The 24,475-nt window shown below is 48.3% G+C and overlaps 1 protein-coding gene across 1 annotated transcript in view; it reads left to right on the top strand.

Moving 5' to 3' along the window:
- Positions 1 to 3,495: 3,495 nt before the first annotated feature.
- Positions 3,496 to 24,475, top strand: part of Clic6 (chloride intracellular channel 6) — a 42,116-nt gene continuing 21,136 nt past the window's right edge. The window contains exon 1 of the mRNA XM_057764612.1: positions 3,496 to 4,886. Coding sequence (XP_057620595.1) covers positions 3,783 to 4,886 — 1,104 coding nt within the window. The 5' untranslated portion in view covers positions 3,496 to 3,782. The remainder of the gene's footprint in view (positions 4,887 to 24,475) is intronic.

The raw sequence follows: 24,475 nt of genomic DNA, 5'->3' as shown, positions 1-24,475 counted from the left end.
CCTAGCGAGAACTCTCCAGTGGCTCCTATCCACAATCCCTATTTATACTCCGAAATCCCCAGCAGCTCCAAGCACTGTAAGCTTTTGCGGGACACTCACCTTGAAGCAAACCAGTCTGAGCGGAAATCATTTGAAGGTCAACTTTAACTGGGTGTGTGTAGCTGAAGTTACGTACTTTTTACACTTATTTTTGGGCTTTGGTGTGTGCATATGTGTTTGTGTGGCATATGTGTATGTGATGTGATGCATGTACGTGTGTGCCCACACATGCGGATACCAGAGAAGGACACCACATGTCCAGCTTTATCATTCTCTTCCACCTTATTCCCTTGAGACAGGGTCTCACTGATCCCAAAACTAGACTGGTGACCAGCAACCCCGAGAAATTCTTCTCTCTGTGTCTCCCACAGTTCTGGGCTCACAGGTGCATGTGTGGCCGTCACCTGACTCTTTAGGTGCTGCTGAGGATCCCAGCTCAGGTCCTCATGCCTGCACAGAATGTGCTCTTACATGCTGAGCCATCTTCCCAGTGCCTGGTTTTTACATTCCCTACAGACTGTGCTATTTATCTGTATCTCTGAAAAAACTACCTTCCATATTTAATCACAGGGTGGTGGGTCATATGTGTCAAGAATATATGATATGAGAATTCACGCAATCATTTTTTCCAGAATTCTCTTTTCTGCAGTACATTTGGCCTACACTCTTTACATAAAGGAACATAAACATACACCATTTGCTGTTAGGATTTCGCTGCTGCCCCTGCTCTTCCTTTAGAGACAGGCGTGAGTGATGGATGCTTTCCTGCTCTGGTGAATGCAACAAGATTCCTTCTCTAGGTCTCTGGGGCCACAGAGGTTCTACCCGGCACGTCCATTAATCTTACCTGTGTGGGTGACTTGCTTTGAGTGGTTGTTCTGTGACATCTCTTCAAAGCCATGGCTTCTGTCCTACTCTTCCCTAGGTAGAGTTCAGCCTTGGAAAAAAGTGACATGAATGTGGGTGTCATTGGGTTTCCGTTCTGTAATCTTTTTTTTTTTTTTTTTTTTTTTTTGGTTTTTCGAGACTAGGTTTCTCTGTGGTTTTTGGAGCCTGTCCTGGAACTAGCTCTTGTAGACCAGGCTGGTCTCACAGAGATCCTCCTGCCTCTGCCTCCCGAGTGCTGGGATTAAAGGCGTGCGCCACCACCGCCCGGCTCCGTTCTGTAATCTTGGTTTTGTACTTTCTTTGACAGAAAATCATGGAGTGAGTAATTAATAAGGGCAAGAAATTTGTTGCTCATAGTTTGGGGGCTGGACATGCCAGTATCAAATATGTTAGCTTCTCATAAGTACTTTCTTGATGCATTGTCCTGCAGTAGAAAGTGTTTCTTATACAGGAAGAAAGGGCAAGAGAGAAAGAAAAGAGAAGAAAAGAGAGAGACGGAGAGAGACACACATACACCCCCAGAGAGGGGGAGGGGGAGTCTGTATATGTCACCTCTCCTCTTCCTAAAGCCACTAATACCACCATGAGGTTCCTCACCTCACACTGATCTAACTACTCCCCAAAGGTCACCTATAAATACCATTAAATGTGAAGCTCAATATTAAGTTTTTAACACGTGGATTTTTCAGGGATGCATTTAAGCCTTATCTCTAGCCATCCGTCAGAGATGGGCAATGGAAACTGGAAGAAAGAATTTAAGTACCCTTTCAGAATGCATCTCACTCTTGTAAAGACAGGAGAATCCCCTGGGTGTGATGGCTAAAACCAGTAAGCACTGCCAAGTCAACTGAAATCCTCACTGTCCCAGCATTTTTAGGCAGCATCCTCTTGGGTGCTTGCATGCATGGAAGTCTTGGGTTCAGTCTCCAGAATTTTATAAAGACTTGTCAAGATGAGTAGTGTCTGTAATCTCAGCAAGGCAGGAGGGTCAAAATTCAAGGTCATCCTCAGCTATATAGTGTATTCGAGGCCATCCTGGGCTACATGAGACCATACCTCAAAAAAACCCTTTTATTATATCAAACAATTATCCCTTTATGTAAAAATTTCAAGACTTTTATTATGAAGGGATGTTGAATGTTATCGAATGCATGGTCTGCACCCACTGAGATGAACCCATTTTTCAAAAGGTTTATTTTATTTTTATTAATTTGTATGTATGTTATGTGTGTGGGTTTGTGCATGTCAGTGCAGGTGCCATTTGAAGCCAGAAGAGGGCATTGGATCCTCTGGAACTGGAGAAAGTTGTGAGCCACCTGATGTGGGAGCTAGGAATCAGACTCAGGTCCTCTGAAAGAGCAGCACCCATGCTTAATCTCAGAGCCCCGTCTCCTGCCCACGTATAATTTTAAAGAACTCAGCCATTCTGTTGACGTGATGCATTGCATCTATAAATTTCCCTGTGTTGAATCATAATTGTAACTCCAGATGGAAACCAGTTTGATATACTGTTATATTCAAATCCTTAGTGCTTTGTTAATTTTTCGTCTGTATTCATCAGAAATATTGGTCTGTAGTTGGTGTGCCCTTTGGTAAGAGGGAAATACTGACCCCATAGAATAATTTGGCGAGGGCTCCTCTCTTTCAAGTCTATGAAGTAGTTTTGAGAAGAATTGGTGGTTTTCCTTTTAGACATTAACTCGTTTCTCTTTATGAGGAGGTTTTCTGATGGATGATCCTGGGAGATTCAGAATTCCATAACTCTTCTTTATTTCACATCCTCAATTTTCTTTCCCCACCTTCTGTCCAAAACCCCTTCCCACAATATTGAGGCCCAAGCACTGGCATGACTTAGAAAAGCTCAGTGGGCATACGCAGCTTCTTAGCGTCTTCAGGAAAGTGAGAGACATAAGCTTGTCCCTGGTAAGAGTTCAGCCTGGTTCACTTGGCTCCCGTCCTTAGGCTTCCGGAACCCGTGGGAATGGGAAGGCAGCAGGCTCACCTCAGTGATTCTTCCTTAGGGTTTATACCTTTCTGTTTTGTTCTGTTTTTGCTTTTTCGAGACAGAGTTTCTTTGTGAAACAGTCCTGAATGTTCTGGAACTCGATCTGTAGACCAGGCTGGCCTCGAACTTACAGAGATCCGCCTGCCTCTGGCTTTCGAGTGCTGGAATTAAAGTCCTGTGCCACCACCACCCGCTCTAGGGTTTATTCCTTTGCCGGAGAATCAGAGGTACAGGTGGGTCTGTTCCACTCTGTACCATGTGAGCTTAAGTCTCCTCCAGCGCGAGGTAAGGGGGTAAGGATAGGTAAGGTGAGAATTAGGTGCTGACGTATGTGATTGTGATTTAAAGGGCACTGAAACTTGAAGCTGTTCCAGAAAACGCCAAAGTGGTCAGGAAACTCAGTCTTTTCATTAAAATCCACAAAAGCCACAGGAAAGGCTATCATTGGCTAGGTTCCCAGGCCACCGAACAGGCTGGGAGGTGGGGAAGACAAACCCCGCCCAAGCCCTGGGAGGGTAGAGTTGCCTCTGAGGACTACTGGTCAACTTCCGAGACAACAGAGAACCAGTCCATTTCTTCTAAGGGTTCAAGAGGCAAGTTGCGTTCTTTAGCCTTACATCCTGGCCTGCGTATCAGGATTGGGGTCTGGGTGCGAATCTAGAAGCACGAAAGCTAGAGGAAGAGACCAGAGATCTTAAGTCAGGGGATCGGACATAGCTCCTGAGGCCGGCTGGATTTCGCATCAAGCGAAGCCTTCGACTCCAGAACCGGGGCTGGGGTGTCCTCTCGGAGGGGGCTTGGCAGCCCCTGCCACTCATCCCTGAGAAGTGTTGAGGAAGGGTGTTTCACCATGGCTGAGGCCACGGAGCACAAAGAGGTCGCTCTTGGTCCCCAGGGGCAACCTGAAGCTGAGAGGATTGAGGGTCTAGGAGAACCTAGGATTGCAGACATGGAGGGGCGGGAAGAGAGCAAGGGAACTGCAGAGGCGCCCAGGGAGCAGGGAGCGGGCGCCGAAGCGACTGCCTCGGGGAAGGAAGCAGGAGGTAGTGGGCCGGACGGAGGGATTGGGGGAGCGCAGGCACAGGACCCGCAGACTGGCCACTGGACGGAGACTCCGGGCGCGAGCAGAGAGCAGGGTGAAGCTGAGGCTGCAGAACGAGACCCAGAGGGCGCCGGGGTCCTGCAGGGAGCGGAGGAGGAGCCGGTCGCCCAGCAGGTGCGAGAGCCGAGCCCTGGGCTCGGCGAGCAGGGCGAGGCCCGGGAAATCCCTGGGGCCGATCGCCAGCAGCCGGAGGACCCTACGAGCTCAGAGGCGTGTAAGGAGGTAGAGTCCAGTCTGGAAGAGCAGGGAGGCATTGCACAAGGGTCGCAGATCAATACAGAAGCCCAGGGACCTGCAGGGGACCGCATGGACACAGATGCACCAGTAGGAGAGGCACAGGAGTCAGGGGGTGAGCCCCAGGGTGGAGGGGAAAACAGCTCAGAGCACCAGGCTGAGGCGACTGAGGTCGCAGCCGCAAATGTCGAAGAGCACGACCCCAGGGAGGTGGCGGGAACTGCCACCGCAGATGCCGCGGGGGAAGCGGGAGCCCTGGGGAAAGACGGGTCGGAAGAAGCAGCTCCGGAGGAGGCCAGGGTAGACGCTGGAGAGAATGGGAAGCAGGGCGAGCTCCAGGAGGAGACCGGGGAGGAAGAAGAGAGGCCAGAACGAGGGTTGGAGGGACGCTGTGAGGAGGGCATCCAGGAAAAGCTCCCCGACCGCAGCCCTGATGAGGAGGAGGCCAAATCCACCCGGCACGACCAGTCCCAGGCGGAACTCAGCAACCACCTTGCTGAGTTGCCCAGCGCTCAGGGCGGAGAAGAATTGGAACAAGTGAATGGCCGCAGGCAGAACGGCCCAGCGTCCGAAGTGGGGGAGCGGGGACAGGAGCATGACATCACCCTCTTTGTCAAGGTAAATCCCGGGCATCCCCAGTCCTAGAACTACCCTGTCTTTCTAATCTAGACCGGTGCAGAGCCAAAACTGTGCACAGGCGCTTCCATCACCAGCCAGAAGGGACAGCTAAGATTTCCGAAAAGTTAGGGCTGTGGGTGCAGTTCAGTGGTAAGCCTGAGTGTCTGCCTAGCCTGTGTGAGGTGCCAAGTTTCAACACCGCAAAAAAGTCTGCGGCAGGAACCTGCAGTGTAAGGTTTGGGAGTCAGGTGTTCGAGGGTAGAAATGTTTGGAAGTCCAGTCTGGGGGTGTTCCTAGTCCCTTGTCCTGGACATCCTAACTGGCCCTTCTAGTCCCAAGGTTATTAAAGAATTAGGAGGAAAACAAAAAGAGACCCACCTTATTGGTCTTCAAAAGATTTCTGCTAAAGGAACCTTTAGTCCTTGAAAGAAAAAAAAAATGTGAACAGGTAGATCCAACTCCGGACTTAACTCCCAGAGGCCCAGGGTTGCCCAACATTTTCAGCAGCAAAAAAATACTTGGTTTTAGCAGAGCAGATATATGCCTTCAGGGTCTAGTGGAAAGTCCCTTACGCTGGGTGATTTATTGAACATTTTAAGTTTTGCTTTGGAAGAATTAAAGATCATGGTCTGTGTACTACGCTCCCCCTTTATTTGGGAAGAAAGCCCCGATTTCATTTTTGATGGAGCCTGTAGACACATGAGGAGGAAGTTTTGAGTGTAAAAAGGCATTTTTACAAGGCTTCAAAAAAAGTGGACAAAGTCCAGCAGTGGCCCACACCAAAAGCTTTGTTTAAAAAAAACACAAACCAAAAGTTCTTCCTGGGACCTTTGGTCAGATCCCAGGAAGCGGGAGAGAATAGGACGAAGAATGCGGTCCCTGTAGAGCGCTAATCCTCCAGAAAACCTTTCGAGCTTAGGGAACCACTCAGGTCTGAACCTCCTTGACTCAGACTTTAATAAGTAAAAAGGAAAATGTTCCCAGGAGATCAACATCAGGATTTAGCCAAGCGTCTGGGTGGCTAGGATCTGCCTGCATTTCTAAATGGTGAGATGGTTCTCACACTCCACACTGTGTTAAAGACCCTAGGAGATGGTGAAGCATGATGGAGTCCAACCACATGCTGCAGGGACCGACTGCACAAGCACGGTGACTGCAGTCCGCTCCCTCAGGGAGATTTTGCATTGTTCTGGTCACATGGCTGCGTGATTGCAGCCAACCTGCTTGGGTTGCAGTTAGGACGTGAACTGCAGCTCTGACTGCTTCCTCTGCTTTGCTGCCTGACCCTCTTTGATCTGTTTATTATAGAGTTTCAAGTAAACTCAACACAAGCCCTTCGTGCCTCTGTTTCTGCCCTCCTTGCTCTCTGGCCTTCCGTTTGCATTGTGTCACCAATGGCACGGCAGTGCTGGCTATAGGAAAGCACTTGTCACCAGGAGAGAACCATATTCCTGGTCCTCTGAACCTTGAACGTTTGCACATATTTCACCCTCTGCCTGAGTGGGGTCTCCCCCAAGAGTGCCCTGACCTTGCCTCCTCCACTTGGCTGTCAGCTGCATGCAGGAGTCCCCCTGAAGTCTTCATGTCCCTTTCCCTGGACAGATTAAATGCATCATTAATTACATCTCCAGTATGACTGCAGGTATGGAATTGAAGAACTGGCCAAATCCCGCCTCTGTCACTTTCTTGATGCTAGTTGTTCAATTTAGCAATAATACGATACCTCGCCTCGGAGGGTATTAGGAAGTCCCAGGAAGAGATCTGTAAAGCCTTGGAGTTGCGCTAGGCTCTGCATTAGCATGGTGTCAATGCCCATGCGCGCTGCTGCCCTTTCTCTCTTCCCTCCAGCTTTCTTTGATAAAGTGCTTTCCTCTCCATTTTTTTAAGGGAGACTTCCTCTAGGTACTGAATTTTCATTTGCTAGAGATTAGAATGTTATGAAAACTCAAACAATGTATCTTTGTGGCTATTGTGTTTTGGTATAGGCAAAGGTTTGGGTAGCACTGAGGGAGCTCCTCCATGGTCGGTGTATATAGGATGCGGGTTGGCTGAAGGAATTTGCCCGTAGTTGGTGTATGTAGGATATGGGTTGGTTGACTCCAAACTCCCTGTTTGTCTTTATTCTTCTTTAAGAAAACAAATGGATTTCCCAACAGTGAGGTTGGGTAGCTTCTGAGGGTCACCTGTGATCTGCCTCACGTTGATAAGGCCTCTTGGTTTCTGCTGATCCTTCCAATCATTTTCCCCCGAGGAACAAAGGAACAAAGAAACCCAAAGCAGCAACAACAAAACCCTTTGTGTCAAGATGTGTTCTAGATTTGTCACATTGTATTGGAAACCCTGCCATTAGGTCAGATTTACATTTTGTTACCAGCTCAGGCTTGTCTAGTTCTTGCCGGGCCTCCTGCATGTGGACTCTGCAGTCCACAGTGGCAGGCTGGCCATCCTGCATGTGGACTCTGCGTTAAGGCCTGTGCTCGTGGTGCTTTTCCTGGGGCCCCGCAGACCCACTGAGTTCCCAGAGATGTTCTTTGAGGTCTGGCTTTAGGCTCCAGCGGAATTCTTCCCTGCACTGCACTTTGTCTGCATCCTGTCCATGACTTTTTCCCTTTTAGTGTTTTTCTTATTTTTCAAATATACTAGCTATAACATTTTATATTTTATTATACATAAATTTATTTAAATACAATTTATTATACTATGTACTGGATGGTATCCTAATGACCCAGATTAATAATCACAACTTTAAGTGGGTTTATAATTTTGGTCACCTGGTGGATTGTATTGCTCATGTTATGAGAGTTATCATGTTGATAACTTGTCATTTATTTATTCGATTAATATACCACGATGCATTCTTGTAAAGGAGCTATGGCTATGTGCAGGATGTCAAGGGAGACTCCCTTGAGTTTTTGCTGGTCAAATTCATGGTTAATCATTAATTGCTAATCTTTTTTTCTTGCCTTAAAGAAGAGTTAACTAGGTTACCAAACTATAGGGTGATTCCCCAAATATATTTAGTAAGAGAGATATTTGTCGTCGTCACTCAGGACTAGGAAAGAACTTCATAACAGCACATGCTGGGGGTGGGGGTGGGGCAATGATCAACAAACTGCGTAACCACAGTGGTTTAATCCTCAGGGAAGTCTGGTTCACAACATTGTTTCCTCAAATCCGGCCTGTGTCCTCTGAAGCCGCATTAGGGCTGGGGGAGTCTGAGATATGGCTTTCCTGGCAAATTCTACATGACTTAAAAATCTTCCACATGATTTTTGAATTACCCTGAACTAGAGTCTAAGCATTCCCAAGTTGTATTTTACTCAATCACATTTAACGAGAACATGCAGGTGTAATAGAACCTGTGGACTTGCCTGGACCATCAGATGTGGATTTCAAAAACAAACAAACAAACAAAAAGACCCCCCCCCCAAAAAAAACAAAGAAACTGAAATCTCATGAAAGTAAAGTAAAACTCAAGGAAGATGTGGCTCTTGGCTATGTCATCAGAAGTGCCAAAAATAAATAAGCTAATATGAGACTGTCAAACACTTTAACACTACACAGCTGGATGGGATTATACCAGGACCCGCTTCTTAGAGACTACTGGTCGACCAGTAGGCTACTGCTCCCTGTGAACATTCCAGAGAGAACATGTTGAGACCTGTCCTGTGGAACTTGGTCTCTAGGGAACCGCCAGGGGAGGTTATTTTCCCCACAGTGTGAGTACTATGTGTTTGGAAGGGAAAGGAGCAACAAAGCACCCTACAACTCCCGTCTTTTCATTCTGTGTTTTCTTAGTCTCTTCTAAAACTGCTTCGAGAATGATGGTACTTGCTCATCATTGAAATGAGCAGTGTGGTTTAGTGGAGTGAGATGGAGGATGAGAAATTTTGCTTCCCTCCTCCAATAGGACACAGTAAACGTACACACACTGCGGTGGGGTGGGGTGGAGGGGATGGGCGACGACACCCCACTAACCTGAATGAGATAGGGCCTCCTTGATTCGACTCCCAGCTTGGCCCTGACACTGGCTCATGCTCCTCCTCAGTGCCTGCTTTCTGTGATGATAGATGAGCACCCACACTGATGGTTTCAAGGTGACTAACAGTGAGAGAAGCAAGTTCTATACACAATCCTAGCCCACCCCCCCCGACCCCAGCCCAGCATGTCCTTTGGAAGAGGAATAGGCTGTGTTCCCTCTGAGGACATCTTGGCTGTAGGGCTATGGATGCTGCATTCCCACAGCATCGAGCAATTGCGTCTACCCAGCAAAGCTTTTCTTCCAGCAGAGCTAACCCGGGTGACTGATATTGGGAAGGGCACCAGGAGCTGTGTGCCCAGCAGCAGTTACAGGGGGCTGAAACAGCTTCTTTTTTTCTTACACAAGCAACAGGATGCAGCAGTTGGCAGTGTTAACAAAAGCAGGGTTAACAAGAGCAGGGTCTGACAATCTGGGTCCCTTCTCCCTTTGTCTCACAAAGATGACCTCTCTCACCTGCATCAGACTTTCACTGGAGAGTTCTGACACAGGCCAGCAGCCCTCTCCTCAGGCCCACTCCTTACTCCTTTTACCTGGAAGTGGGTTTCCCCTCTGTTCCACTGGCCCCAGCTGGCTGACGGCCCCTGCCCGTCCAGACCTTTCCAAGACACAGGCCAGTGAGGAGACAAGTTGGTCCAGTGTCTGTACATCTGAAACCCAAGATGAGCTAGTCACTTCTATGTGGTTGAAGATATCAAAAGAAAGAAGAATATTTTAGGGCCACGAGAAGTAGATGAATTAAGGATTCATCAGCACCATAGAGGTTTTCAGAGCCAGTCATGATTATCCCCAAATGACTTGTTTACGACCGCTCGTACTCAGTGACACCAGAACTGAGCCATTGTGACGGACACTGTCGAACTCAAAGCCTAAAATAGTTACTGCTGGATCCTCTAAGAAACAGTTTGCTGACCTCTAGGGATACCAACTCTGGGCTGGTGCCTGAGGTAGACACATCGCCTTGTCCACAAAGCTGGGGTTGATTTAGATGCAGAAAAGGGAGCAGACTGTGGAGAATAAAGGACCCTCAGGTTCTACTAGAGTAGCAGGAAATATATATATATGACAGTACGCATCTCACATAGTGCTAGAAATGCATTTTCTGCACAAAGTCAAGAGTTTTGACTTCACTAAGGTCAGAATAAAGCACAGCTTAAGTGTGTTCATACACAAACCGGAGCAGGAAGTGTATGTAGTCTATGTGGCTCTTCCGTGAAACATACTCTGATTTTTTTTTTTTGAAAAGATAAAAGATAAAAATTAGCATAAGGGGGAAAAGGAACATAAAATCTATAATACAATGAAAAAGAAGTCTTCTTCCATCTCTGAGTGAGAACTTTCCAGCTTGTCTCCCTAGAGATGACTACTAAAGGTCTTTCCAGAGACATCTGCCGTGCATACCAAACTCGTATGCAAATCCCCCCAGATTTGCTGTTAAGAGCTTTGGAGAATTATGCCAATCCTTGAACTCCAAATACTTTTTGTTCAGAGTCACTTGGGCACAGGAATGTTGGAGCTGCTAGGGTGGGATGTAGTCAGGATGCTGGCTGGGGTGAGGGACCAACAGAGGCAGAGAAGCTCCTTCCAAGATGGCGGACTCACTTGCTTCTTGGTAGGAGGTTCAACTCCTCATCACGTGGTACACTGTTGTGCTGTGTTCAGGTCTTCCAGCCTGGCTCGTGGCTGTCTCTAGAAGAGGAATCCAAGGAAAATCAAAGAAAAGGCCATAATGCCTTTTATGGTTTCATTTCAAAAGTTACACAGTACTGTGGCTGAGGACATAGCTCAGTTAGTGGAATATCTGCCTGGCATGCTCAAAGTCCTGGGTTTGATCTCTATCGCCACATAAATTGAGCCTGGGAGGTGGAGGCAGAGAACAAAAGTTAAAGGTCATCCTCTACTATATACCAAGTTTGAGTCCTGCTGGCCACATACAAGACCCTGTCCCCAAAACAGAAGGGTGACTTGTAAGTTATTTTACTCATCAGACTGGAGTTACCAAGCCCACCCTTCAAGAGAGCGGTGCCAGGCACCACCTTTTCAAGGGAAAGTCAAAGTCTTTGTGGATACCTAATTCAAACTCAATTCTATTTGTATTGTCTCTTATGAAACACATCGCTTTATTTCAGTATGTTAGCAGGTTCTTAGAAATCATCCTTTATGCTCGTTAAAAATGCCCTGGTATTGTCATGATGGATGCACTCTGATCAATCCTTCATGCGTATGCAGGTGTTTCCCTTTTGTGATACACTGACCAGTACTGTACTGAACATCCTTCCAGTCAGGCAGCAACACCGGAAGTTAAGTTTTTAGGAATGGCAATGCCAGGAGAAAAGAGATGCGTGTGTAGCCTGTGCCAACCTTTACTGATTTTCCTCCTCCAAGATGAGCTATGTAAGTTCCTCTGACATCTTGCCGGCACTCTGCTTTCCCATGGCTTTCCCCACTGAGGTCCTGAGTTATCAAACACTTTGACTCTGAAAGGTGGAAATGGTGCTCAGTTACTTCAGGTTTCTCTTTCTGATGCAGCCGGGAGATGCTGCTTTCCTGTGTCTGAATCTCCTGCCTCCCACTTCCTGGGGCTGATTGTGTAGGTCCTTTGTCTGATTTCAAACGGGCATTGGTCTTATTCTTCCTGATTTTTGACCTAAAGGAATCAGATGTTTGTCTGTCTTCACATGTGCCCTGCTTCCTTTCATGGATGTTTTGGCTGTGGACTGGGGCGACCTGTTCTCTGGTCATGTCTACCATCGGCGCTTGGGAACCAGTGTAGGCTCTCTGGCCTGGATGTCTCTCACTCCGTTTGCTGCCGTGTTTAAGTGCTCTCTGGTGTGCTATATCTCGTAACTTCTTAAATGCCTAGGGGTTCCCTCTTCCACCCTCCATGTCTCCTTTTGGTTTAAATCAGCAGGAATGTTTGGCAAGCAGAGGGGTGGGGGTTTTGGGCAGGCACCTGGAGACAACCGGCTGCATGTTTGTTGTTTGTGTTTTGCTCTCTCTTTTTGGACGTGGGGTGCAGCAGCCCGACAGGGAGAAATCTTTACCCGGTATTCTCGGTCTCGTTCCCTGCAGGACCCCTATTGCATCTCAAACCATAGTAGGATGAAGGGATGAGATCAGGGATCAGAGCAGGGCAACTGCTGCTCCCATCCCTGAGGTTGAGGTATACACAGCGTTCTGATGTGGCACTGGAGCAATGGCCAAGGTATTGAGTGCATCACAGCCATCGTGTGTGTTGGAGCTTCACAGAACAAAGGTGTTCTTGGTCTGGATATGCAGAAAATTAACACTTTTTCTGATGCCTTTGGTGTCAGGACCTTGGAGGCCAGTTCAAAAAAAGCTGGGAAGATGCAATCTTTCCCCCGACTTCGTTTTCTTTGTTTGAGCTCCAAGCCGAAGGCCTTCTACTCTGCTCCCATGGACAATCAGGCTGCACGAAGTTTTAGGTTGCGCTCAATGGCTTCTCGGCATCATTGAATTCCCCAAACAGAATTCAATACTCAAGAAAGCTCAAAGGTGGCAGCAATCAGATATGAGGGGCCGGTCTGCGTTCACTGACATTTTAGCCAGTGTATTATGACTCCAAGTTGTAAGTGGCAGCCCAGATGGAAGAGCTGCTGCAGATGCTGGGGTTGCTAAGGTGAGTGTGTTGTTCGTAGCTCTTCCTGTCACTAAGTGTAAGAGTACAGCTCCACGGCTCCCGGGGCTCGCTGAAGCTTTCCGGTGTGTTCAAGTTAGTCAAGGGCTGAGTCGATGGATTCTCATAGTGTGGTGGATTAGATACGACTCTGTACTGGGTGTTTTATTTAGGCCACCAAGCAGCTCCCAAGTCATGCCATAGAGACTTATTAGCTTTGAATGCTCGGCCTGGCTTAGGCTTTTTTCTGGCTTGCTAGCTCTTTTAACTTAGATTAACCTTTTTCTCTTTATCTACCTTTTGCCTCAGGGATTCTTTATTTCCTTCTGTACATCTTACTTTCATTGTTTCTCCTGTCTGTCTGTCTGTCTGTCTGGTGGCTGCCTGGCTTCTGGCCCCAGACATCTCCCCTGCTCTTTCCTTTCTTCTTTTCTTATTCTTTTTCTGCTGGAGCCTAGATTTCTCTCCTACTGTTTCTTTCTGCCTGCCAGTCCCGCCTACCCTTTCTCTGCCTAGCTATTGGCCACTCAGCTTTTTATTAGACCAATCAGGTGCCTTAGGCAGGCAAGGTGGAATAAAAGCAACCCATCTTCACATAATTAAACAAAGGCAGCAGAAACAAATGTAACACATCTTTGCCTGGTTAAATACTCCACAACATGACTCTGTATTCTGTAACACACTGGCCACTGAGAAATAGGATTTGGTTTTCCTCCCTCTGAATCTGATTTGACTCTTTTTGACCCCCATGCCGACTGGTAGGATATGATGCCTACAATGCTGTAGTTGGTGATCCAGGTCAGGTCTGGGTGCTTCCAGGTTTTTTTTAGTTTTTAAATTCTCTATTGTTATTTTTTTTTTGCTTCTTATTCAAGGAATTGAAACAAATGCTTTAACAGATTGCAAAAAGTAGCCATGGAGTGTTACTACAGTGAACCACATGAACAAGAACACTCAAGGGCCATGATTAATGCTGGGGTTTTCTTTTCTGGGATTCAGGAAGAGCCAGAGTTTGGCTTCTAAGGGCTGTATTGTAGGTGGTTCTCTGTTTTGAAAGATGGTCTTAGATTATGCAAACCTTTGCTCATGGTACCTGTCCCTTCCCAGAGGAGTGTGATTTCAATACTATGCAACCCAGTTATGCAAAAGCATAAGATAAATAAGCATGAGGCAAATAGGAGATTCCCCTAAAAGCTCACTCAGATGACACAGTTTGTCTCATATACACACCTCTGAACCAGTCTAAGCTGGACTGGCCCATCGCCTGTAGTTCCCATGTTTGTTTTAGGGTGCTTTGAGTAGCTATGGGGCATTATCACAGAGCTGTCAAGGAGAACAGCTTACTTCCATTGTTAAAGTCAGATACACATGTGCTCAGTGCAAGTGTAGATGGGTTCGGGTGGGGTCCTAGGTTGCTGAGGGGTTGCTAGGCACATAGGTATGCGCATTATGCTCAGGTAAGGTCTAAGCTGCCAGATGCTTTGTTAGGAGGCAGATGTGTGCACAGCCCGGGCCAAGCACAGCCCCAGGTTGCTGTCCCCCAGCTGCTGTCTCAGTGCGAGGTGCTTTTTACTGCTGAAGATTGCGTGGCTCCTGCCTATTCGCTGGTGACCCTAAGGTCAGCATGCTGGAGAGACCCCCTTCAGGTAGTCCATTTGATGGTTTTGGCTGAACTCAGCCTACAGCTGTGTCCACAAGACACTGGACACTGTGTGAAGCCACATCATCTTTCCCACGACTAACCCATGCCTGGGCTGAGTACCAACCAGCTTATCGGTGCCATGCGGGGTGCAAGCATCATTTGGACGGCTGTGTCTAACTAACCCATGCACGGGCTGAGTACCAACCAGCTTATCAGTGCCATGCGGGGTGCAAGCATCACTTGAATGGCTGTGTCTAAACAACCCGGCAGGACTGGCGAGGCAGCTCAGAGGGTAGAAAGCACTTGCTGTGCAAGTTGGAAAGCTGAGTTGGATGCCTGGGTCCCACAAGGTGGCAGGAGAGATCCAGCTCCTGTGGAACTGTCTCCAGACTTCCACGTGCATGCCGTGGCACGCGTGCAGCTGAACACGTAGGCACACATACTGTTTCTAAAACATCACGAGAGCTAACAAAACCATCACTTGAGATTCCCAACTCTGGGATAGCCTGTGACGTGGCAGTTGGTGACGGGTATATGTAAGCTCATATATTTTCTAGGCTGGTCAAATATGAGCAGATAAGAAGAAAGGGCCCAGATGGGAGGGATGGCAGGGGCCAGGGCAGTAGCAGGCAGTGTGCAGAGGAGGTGGCTCCCGTCACTCTTGGTCTTTCTATTCGGTTTCTGCATTTTCCCCCTTGCAGTCAGTGTGGGGACTGAAATATGCTGTCACTCAAGAGCTTAGCGTGCAGGGTGTGTAGCAGCGGGCTGCGTTAGCAAGCAGGCTTTCAGGACAAGGTGTTCCTTTGTTGTCATAATTCCTTGTGAGAATTTTACAAGGAAATAAGCTTTTCATCTCCATGTGAAAGCTCCGGCTGGTATTGGGCCATATTATTAACTCAGGATTAAAAATAGCCCTGCATTTTCTGAGCTTAACTCACATAAGGAAAAAAATGTCAAGGGACATTTTATTTGTTCGCTTACTTTTCATGACTTGATTTTACTTGCTGTGACAAGGAGCACGGGCATCACTAAGCATTTGAAAGCTGAAAGCTATGTGGTTAGGCAATTAAGCTATGTGGGTCAACTTCTTGATCTCTCTAATAATAAATTAACCATTGCAACAGTTGACAAGAATAAATACTATACACAGTTTAGACTACATTTAGGATGAGGGGCCTGTTTGAAAAATAACTTCTGAGTTTTGTAGTCTTGAAATCTAAAGTGTATTTAGTAGTGGGTTAGAGCGCGGTTGAGCGGAATCAGTTCTGAGTTAAACGGGGAGGCGGGCTTTCGTCCTAACAGAACAGAATTCCCGAGTAACCTGCAGACACATTTGACCAACAGTGAGGGAACAAAGCACTGGCTTCCCTCCCTACTGGGACTGACTCACTGTGCAGACTTTTATTTGAGAAGGGAAAAAAGCCCACTACATTTTTAGTTTTGCTGAAATAAACCTTACTTCACTTAGAGCAGTTTTCCCTTTTATGATCTTAAGAGAAGTGTGATTCCTGATATATTTGTGTGTGGCACTGTCAAACAGGACAGTGAACAATACTGAGGTGTGTGGGTGGCCACTTGAGGCCACTGTGGCCTCTCTTTATCCTCCTCAGGTGGCAGGCGCCTGCCCATCTAGCTATTAGCTCCTTCCTCTGCAAGGAGCGTCATCTCTGCCTCTGGGTTGGGTTGCTTGTTGCTGTCCCAGCTGGGGCAGACAAGGGACAAGAGGGACACAGAGCCAGCGGAGTGGTTTCTGTTGCTGTTTGTGAGGGTCCCATCCCCTCTCTAAAGAAGCTGGATACTTTCCAAGGCGTCTGCAGACATCTTTCTGCGTCATGCCTGTCCTCTCTTTCTCCACTTCAGGGTGGTCTGCTCGGGTTACCCACAGTGGCCCCACCCTGTTTCTCACTGCTGAGGGTACAATGAAAACTTGAGCAGAGGGAACGGGGAGGGAGAGCGTAGGTCTTGGGGGTGGGTCTCTCAAAAGCAATGCCGTGGCACAGCTTGCCCTCAGTCTGCCTGGGAGACTCACCAATAGGAATTCCAGAACACAAGGGGGAGGAATCACGTTCTGAGGTCTTTGATGCCAGCATCTCCCCAGAGCCCGGTACTTATTTCATGGTCTCGGCAAAGGTGTTCTTGTCCCCTCCAGCAATGGTGAGCTTAGTTGGCGGATATGACGGTATGCGATATTCTAGTTGGGGTCCCATGCTTTTACCTCACACTGTCTGTTACCATCCTAAGGGTTTGTATGTGCGTTGGTGCTCTCGGGCTCTGTACCCTCCTTGATCAAGTTTGGGTTCTTTTGGACACTGACACAAAAGTTGTTTCTTTGGATGTTATCACAGAAGATGATTTTGTACGGCACTGCCTCCATGAAAAAGTCAGTCCGTGGATTCTGCTCACTCTGCTCCTGTCGGATTATACCCTCTGCGAAAGCATGCGTCCTCCTAAGAGGCTTCCATGGATGTTTCCGTCTGAGAGTTTAAGTCTGAAGTCCAGAGCTTCGGGACTCTAAGCCTGTGGCGCACCTTGCCCTGGGTGACTAGCTTTTGGGTTTGTTAAATTTGATACAGCTCTTGCTGCCTGCACTAGCAGTGTCTGAATAGGCAGATGGAAAGAATGGTAGACTTTCCTGTTCCTCTTCGGTTTATTCATAAGGACAAGTTCACAGAGTGTGTGTTTGGCTGTGTTTCTCGAACATTCTCCACTGTGGGTGGGAGCTCCAGGTGTCCTCAAGGGGACCAGAGACCCCATCAGCAAGAGAGGAAAGCACGTCAAAGTCCGCACGCGGACACTCATCTGGTGGGCTTGCCCTCTCCTCTGGGGCTGTTGTCATTGTCCCCTTGTCCTTGAAGATCTGTTGCTGCATCAAATGTGTGGGCAGATGTCTGCCAGAGCCCACGGAGGCTGGGACAGACACTGAATGCCCAGAGCTGTGGTTACAGACACTTGTGAGCCACCATGTTGGTGCTGGGAACTGAACTCTGGTCCTCTTAGAGAGCTTAACCATTGAGCCACCCTTCGTCCCCTGAAACTTTATTTTTAAAAATATGGTGTGTTTTAAAACAATGTAGGCCCAGGGAAAGCTTAGCCCCTCACTCTTGTCCCTGAAGCCCCCTTGTTTGTTTCTCCTTTTCTTTCTTTCTTTCTTTCTTTCTTTCTTTCTTTCTTTCTTTCTTTCTTTCTTTCTTTCTTTCTTTTCCTTCCTTCCTTCCTTCCTTTCTTTTTTTTTTTTGAGACAGAGTTTCTCTGTGAAACAGCCCTAGCTATCCTGGAACTAGCCCGTAGACGAGGGTGGCCTCAAACTCACAGAGATCCACCCGCCTCGCCTCCCGAGGACTGGGATTAAAGGCGTGCACCACCACCTTTCGGTGTCCCCTTGTTTCTTCTGCCTCTACCTTGTTTGCTCTGGAGGGAGAGCACAGAGCTGGGAGGAGGGCGTGGGTTTGCTGACTGTCCCTGTCCTTTTCAGTCTCATGCATCTCCAGTTGTCAGAGACCCACTTTTGAAAAAAAAAAAACTCCCATATATTATGTCCTGACCAAAGTTTTCCCTCCCTTCTCCACTCCAAGTCCCTCACTGAACCTCCTCTCTCCCCCAGATCCACTGCTCCTCCATTTCTCTTCAGAAAAGAGCAGGTCTCCCAGGGGTATCAACCAAACATGGCATAGCAAGTTCCAATAAGTCTAGGCACGTACCCTCGTATCAAGGCTGGACGAGGCAACCTAATAGGAGGGAAAGAGTCCCAAAAGCAACTGAAAGAGTCACAGATGTCCCCACTCTCACTGTTAGGGGTCCCTCAAGGACACCATAACACAGCTGCAAAGAACCTAGGTCAGACCCATGCAGGCTGCCTCTTCAGTCTCTGTGAGCCCCTATAAGCCCTGGCTAGTTGATTCTGTGGGGGCCATGTTCTTGTCATGTCCTTGACCCCTCTGGGTCCCGCAGTCCTTCCTCTTTCTCTTCCGAGGATTCCCCGAGCTCTGCCTAATGTTGGGCTGTGGGTCTCTGCGTCTGTTTCCATCAGTTCAGGTGTAGCCTCTCTGACGACCACTATGGTAGACCCTGGACGGCCCCATTCTTACAGAGATGGTTCCAGTCCTGAACCTAGCACCACAGATGTGTTCTGAGGGGCACTACCCTCAAACCAGCACACATAGGGTATGAACATGTCCTGTGGTGTGCCCGTGGTGGCTGGGGCCTCCTCTGGGACTGGGACTGCTGGAGATTTTCTCTTCTGTATTTGCTTCCTTAGGTTCAGCAGAGGCTTTCAGATAATAGTGCGTGTCTGTGCCTGCCATTTCCTTGGAGGCCTTGCCATTTCAGTTTCCCTTTCCACAGCACGAACGCATTCTCTTCCCTACAGCCTGCTGCACAAATACATCCTGCAGCTTTGTGAGCCACCCCAGTGCAGCTAGCGCAGGTTCAGGGAACACTATGGCGGTGAGACAAATTCAACTTCCGAGTCCCATTATAAAAGTCGCTTACACCGGGCGGTGGTGGTGCACACCTTTAATCCCAGTACTTGCGAGGCAGAGGCAGGTGGATCTCTGTGAGTCTGAGCCCAGCCTGGTCTACAGAGTGAGTTCCAGGATGACCAGGGCAGTCACACAGAAAAATCCCGTTTTGAAAAAACAAAAATGCAACCAAAACAAAACAAAAACCAGAAGACTCTTAACATTATTTTCCAGGCCTGTATCTTGTTGGAACATGAGAGCTTTTGAAGGTCCCAGTAGGAACATCTCCAGGGGTGTCCAACCTTCTGACATTGTAAGGTGATGTTGACACTCACCAACCTGTTGGCTATCCTGAGTCTCCTGGGGACTGAAAGCCATGGCTGGATATATATTTTTCCAAACAAGATACTTCAGGGGGTTGAGGTTGGCGTGAGCTTGGTCCTTTGGTCTAATTCTCAGCCTCTGTGGGTAAGAGCACAGCACTGACCCACCCACCTGTGCAGCAGCCTCTCGAGTCCACCATCCGACCACGTTAGGTTGCCACCACGTCACATTTCCATCTCGAATGGACTCCATGTCTCCCCTCTGTGGTCATTTGCTGGTTCTGTATCCCAAAATATTTGCAAGTTGTTCTTTGCATGAAGTGAGATTTTTCCACTTTCTCTAAATTCCAGTTTCCTGAGACTTTTTTAAATAAACACAAATGGAAATAATGGGGATTTTGGGTAAGTGGAGTCACCTAGGTTGTAGCCAGGGCATGAAACAGATGGTTTGGAAAATGGCAGCCCTCTCCTTGCATGGTGTCAGTGAGTCTATTTGTATGTGGAAGTCAAGGTAGCTCTGCCTGACGTGGGGCAGTAACGATCACTGTGTGGTGTGCAATGAGTTAGGGGCATGAATCTCTGGATGCCTAGCATTCCACCTGCTTTGAAAAGGTGAGTCTGCGCATAGAGTGTTCCTTGCCTGGGTTTGGGTTTCAGGCAACCATGTCAAAGCTGATCCCAGGTTGGGGAACCCTGAGGCAGGTCAATCCTTCTCGTCCTCTATTCCCAAGGATGAGGGTGGGGACGGAGGGTCTGCCAAAGAAAGCAGGCGACACCGGGAAGACTTCCTTCTAGCCTGGGCCGTGTGTTGGCCTTGGCCAGCCGGTTGTGTTTCTCCTTGTTGAGCAAGCAGCTGATCCCACTGGGCCTTGGGCCAGAGCCCTTCTCCTTGTGTTGGTCAAGCCAGGCCAAAGTTGGAAATGGGGGAGGATAAAGCTTCCAGATAATTCGGTATTGTCTGAAGTATCCTGAAATGCTCCATTTGAACTGTCAACGCCTACAGAACGGTAGCTGACAAAGAACTTTGAAGTTTTGTATATTCATCATCCTAAACCAGAGCCCTTGAAGCAGAGATTTAACTAGCAGAAGCTATCGAGTGACATCTGACTGCTCAAAGTGGAAGAGTACCCCTTTGAGACAGAGTTCTAACTACATTTGGTGATTTCCCTGGCCCCACATCTAGGTACCACACTTATTTTGTAAACGTCACAACTAATTTTCTGCCTTGAAAGCTTGCCATCACCTTCTGGTATGTTCTACATGACATGACCTCACGCACGGCTGGTTAACCTCTGCCCCTTCTCACCAGCAGAACCACAGCCTGGTTTGCTCCCTGAGCTTGTGAAACCTGGCATTGTGGTTTAGTCAAACAGGCTTGTTTTAAAGTCTCTGCGTGTCTGCAGACTCCAGGAGGTTGACACAGCCTGGGTGTCTGAAACATGAAGCTGTAGATAGACTTGGCGACAGAGCCCCGCCTCCCTCTGATGTCACCAGGCTGGGGTCCCACCATGCACCCTGCTGTCATGTCTCTTTATAATCATTTTGTTAGGGCTTAGAGGGGCTCATTTATTTTTAGGTTTTTGTTTTGTTTTTAATCCTTGTCAAAGTTCCTCATTAAGGAAGATAACTTCAGGATAAACTAATTACCCAACTGACTTGACATCGCTCTTGTTTTACTCGTGAAAACGAAGGAACACTCGTCAAGGACCATGCCGCTCATGAGCCCCATTAAGTACTTCAATCCCAGGAGTGAATGAGCAAAAGACCTCCATGCTGCTGGGCCGTGCTGATGAGAGTATTTTGTGGTTGTCCTTCAGAGTGTCGGTGACCAGCTGCAGTCATTACTACATGGTCTCAAAATGTCGCCATACAGTTTGCACAAGAACCTGCCGTGTGTGTCTCTAGAGAACAGAATCACCAGGTTTTCCTACTCCCGCCTGTGGGAAGGTGTGGAAGGATCCCCCACATGGGCTTGTTTGCTGTGTGTATGCAGAAGTTCCCCAAGACCGTCCTCTCACAGGGACACAAGATCCTTCTGTCAGTTGTCCCTGTGGAAAATGGCCACTCTGGACCATCGTGTCTTTCTGCATAGTTCGCTAAGATTCAGGCTTGCAAACCATGGGAGCATGCTTTAGGTAGAGTCTTCTGAATCTCACAGATGTTAGCATGTAGGTGATCATTGCCTCCTACACAAACTGTTAACCACAGAGCATTGGTTTCTAACGTCTTTTCAGGCTGAAAAGAAATCATTCCTAAACCCACACAGCCCAATCCCTGTCCCATGTCACTTCCGTTCAGAGCCCTTCAGAGACTTCTGATTTACTGAGGAACGGAAGTTACTGTAGAAACGCCAGCTACCAGAGGCTAAGACTTCATACATTGGCTACTGAAATCAGCCAGAATTCTTTTGAGGCCCTGGGACCTTTTCCCCTCTGTTAACAAGAAGCCTGGGGACTTTCATGTCCATAGTACTTGAAACATCACATAGGAAAATAGAGAGAGAGAGAGAGAGAGAGAGAGAGCAGGTACCCCCGCCCCACCCATCGCCGTGGCCGGAAACGCTTCCTGTCTGAAGGACTTGTAAATGAGGAAGGGAATTCTGAACACATCGAGAAGGCTGCATTTGGAGACACTCCGATTTCCGTCACAGGGTACGCCCTGCGCGGCATATGGCGCGTCCCTCTGTGCTGCTCACTTGGCTCCGCCCCGCCGTCTCCACTCTCCAGTTTACGAGAGCTGAGAAATGATGAACAAATCAAGAATTGGTATTCTCCTAACACACATGCTGGTCTCAAAGTCAGCATGTGTTTTTAATAGCATGCTGTGAGGGCCCAGATGTGTTTGGGATGGGGTGTCAGCAGTGTGAAGGACAGAAAGATGGTGTCTTCCTGAAGCTCTCTGCACAATATGGAAGGGTTGTGTAGGGAGACATTTTGTTCTAGTTTTCCTAGACTTTCTGGATTTATTTCTTAGTCTCATTTTCCCTATATGTCTGTGGTATAGACATGTATGCACATGTATGTGGTATAGACATGTACACACATGTATGTGGTGTGTGTGCTTGCCTAAGGTACCATGTGTGGTGTGTGTCCTTGCCCACGGTTCCATGTGAGGGTGTGTGTCATTGCCTATAGTGCCATGTGTGGTGTGTGCCCTTGCCCTTGGTGCCATGTGTGGTGTATGCCCCTTCCCATGGTGCCACGTGACGGTGACTTCACCCATGGTGCCGTGTGGGAGCTGGAGGTAGTCATCAGTGGTGTCCCTCATGTTCTGAGAAGTGTACGTGCTCACTGAGCTTAGAGCTCACCGACTTGACTGGCCATCGAGCCCCTAGGACCCTCTCACCTCTGCTCCAGCACTGGGGTTTATATGTATGAATAGAGTCCCCTATTGTCATGTGGGTGCTGGGGACCTGAACTCTAGTCTCCATGCTCATAAAGCAAACACTTTACTGACTGATCTGTCTCCCCAGCCATAAATTTTTTGTTTAACCCTGAAACCCTATGTAGAAGGACATTCCCCCAAGTTCTGGGGACATCTGGGTGATATAGCTGCCTAAACGGGTTAAATCCTAACTATGTTTTCAATCCTGACTATCTCCCGAGGACTATGCTGAGTCGAGATATGCGTGAAAATATATATTCTCGCCACTAGGGGGCACCAATGCCATCCCGAAGCTATCCCTGTGGCTATGTCTCAGAGTGCAGACTGTGAACCCAGCTCGGAAAACTTTGCTTCCAGGGATGCTGCGGAGGAGCTTGCAGGCCTCCTGTGTTGACAGCAAAACAGCCGTGGGAATTCTGGCGTTCATACAGAAGAGCTGGCCTCTCAGCTTGGGATAAAGGAAGCTTGCTGGCCTTCCTTGGCGCCTGTGGCCACTACACAAATCCCTGAAGTGCCTCCATGAAGGACGTTTCTAGAAACAGGCTAAGCACCCTCCGTGTCATAGATTGTTTCTCTTTCAGACTTACTTGTGGCTCACCTGTCAAACTGTCTCAGGCAAAGGTTTGGATTTCCGATTGGAAGTCCAGCAGTAGAAGCTTTCTGGTTCCTTTGTCACAGAGTCCCAGAGACTAGAAAGTGTGAGCAGGCCTGGCTTGTTATATCTTATAGCTTTGCTGGTCCGAGTACGACGGCTTCTGGCTGGCATCAGAAGGGCTGGTTTCTTCTTAGGCTCTGGGGGACTGGCTACATTGTTTCTTCTCCTGCTGCTGGAGGCCACCTGCTCTCCTGGCCTCCCGACCCCCTCCTTCAACACCTTAGAGGAAATAATTCCATCTCTGACTGGCCTTCCCTGGTGGAAACCTTCCTCACAGCAGCTAGGGGAAGGATGCACTTTCAGGAACCCACACAATTAGACTGGACCATCTTAATCCTCCAGGATCACACCTGTGGCTCAAAATTCCCCATGCGGGTGGCATCCACACATAGTAAGGCAACGTGTTCAGAGGTGCTGTGTTAGGACGCTGGCCTCTTTAAATGGTCACCCCCCCACCCCACCACCACCCCCCACCCCCATCTATTTTACTAGTAAATTGTCTCTGAGTTTATTTCCCCTCGTTTCTGTCCTTGTCAATCAATGGTAGAGAGAACAGGGGTCAAAAGCCAGTTGGGGAGTATTTCTCAAATGCCTGGAACTGAGGACAGCAAGGGATGCTTTCTCGGCTATAAAATGGGAAGGGCACTCTGAAAGGTCTGTGTTAAGGAGTAGCTCTTCCTGCTTCTACTGAAAATTCTCTATGGCTAGTGTGGGCAATGGTTTTACCTGCCTTTAAAAAAAAATTCAGATCCAAACTTCTTGGCTGGTCTCATGAAGCCTGCAGCACAGGGCTGTGATAGCCTGGGATGGAGCAGACTCCACAGGCATCTTTAGAAGACTTTGCCCTGCCTGCCCTGTTGCCAAAAGAGAGGAGAGGAAGGCCAGGGCTCACAGTTGCTCACAGCTTTCCTTGCTTGTGATGCCAGCCCTGCAGGGTCAGTTCCCACACCCAGAGGGTGAAGCCCATGTTAATCAAGCAGGTCTCCTTGTGCTCCGAGTGTGGGGGTGGGGTAACAGAGTCACCCTCATTGCTCTCTTCCGGCTTGTGAAAGTCTCCTGGTGAGGACAAAGGAGACATAAGAGATACATCATTTACAAGCCCCAAAGGGCCCACCAGGAAGGTCAGGCATCTCTCCTCTCTCTCCCACTGTTTCAGCACGCAGGGTGGTATAGCCAGGGCCCTGCCCTGCCGTCTCCCTTTGCAACCAGTTTTCGCTGTCCCTCTCATCTGCTTCCTATATGTATTCTCTTGTCGCTGGGCTTCTTATGAGTCACCTGCAGCCCTTGTATAACAGGGATGAAGAAAGCGATCCAGAAAGTGCAGGCATCTCTGGAAGGGCTCTGATGAAGGCCGAGGAAGGGGCAGGAATCTTCCCTGTTGCCTAGCATGAGATGAACTGGATGCACACTAGCCAGGTGCTTCAACACAAATCCTGTTGCGTGGCCCTGGGC

The sequence above is a fragment of the Chionomys nivalis genome, chromosome 3 (genome assembly GCF_950005125.1).
Source record: "Chionomys nivalis chromosome 3, mChiNiv1.1, whole genome shotgun sequence".
Taxonomy (NCBI): Eukaryota; Metazoa; Chordata; class Mammalia; order Rodentia; family Cricetidae; genus Chionomys; species Chionomys nivalis.
This window is presented reverse-complemented; position numbering and strand designations above follow the sequence as displayed.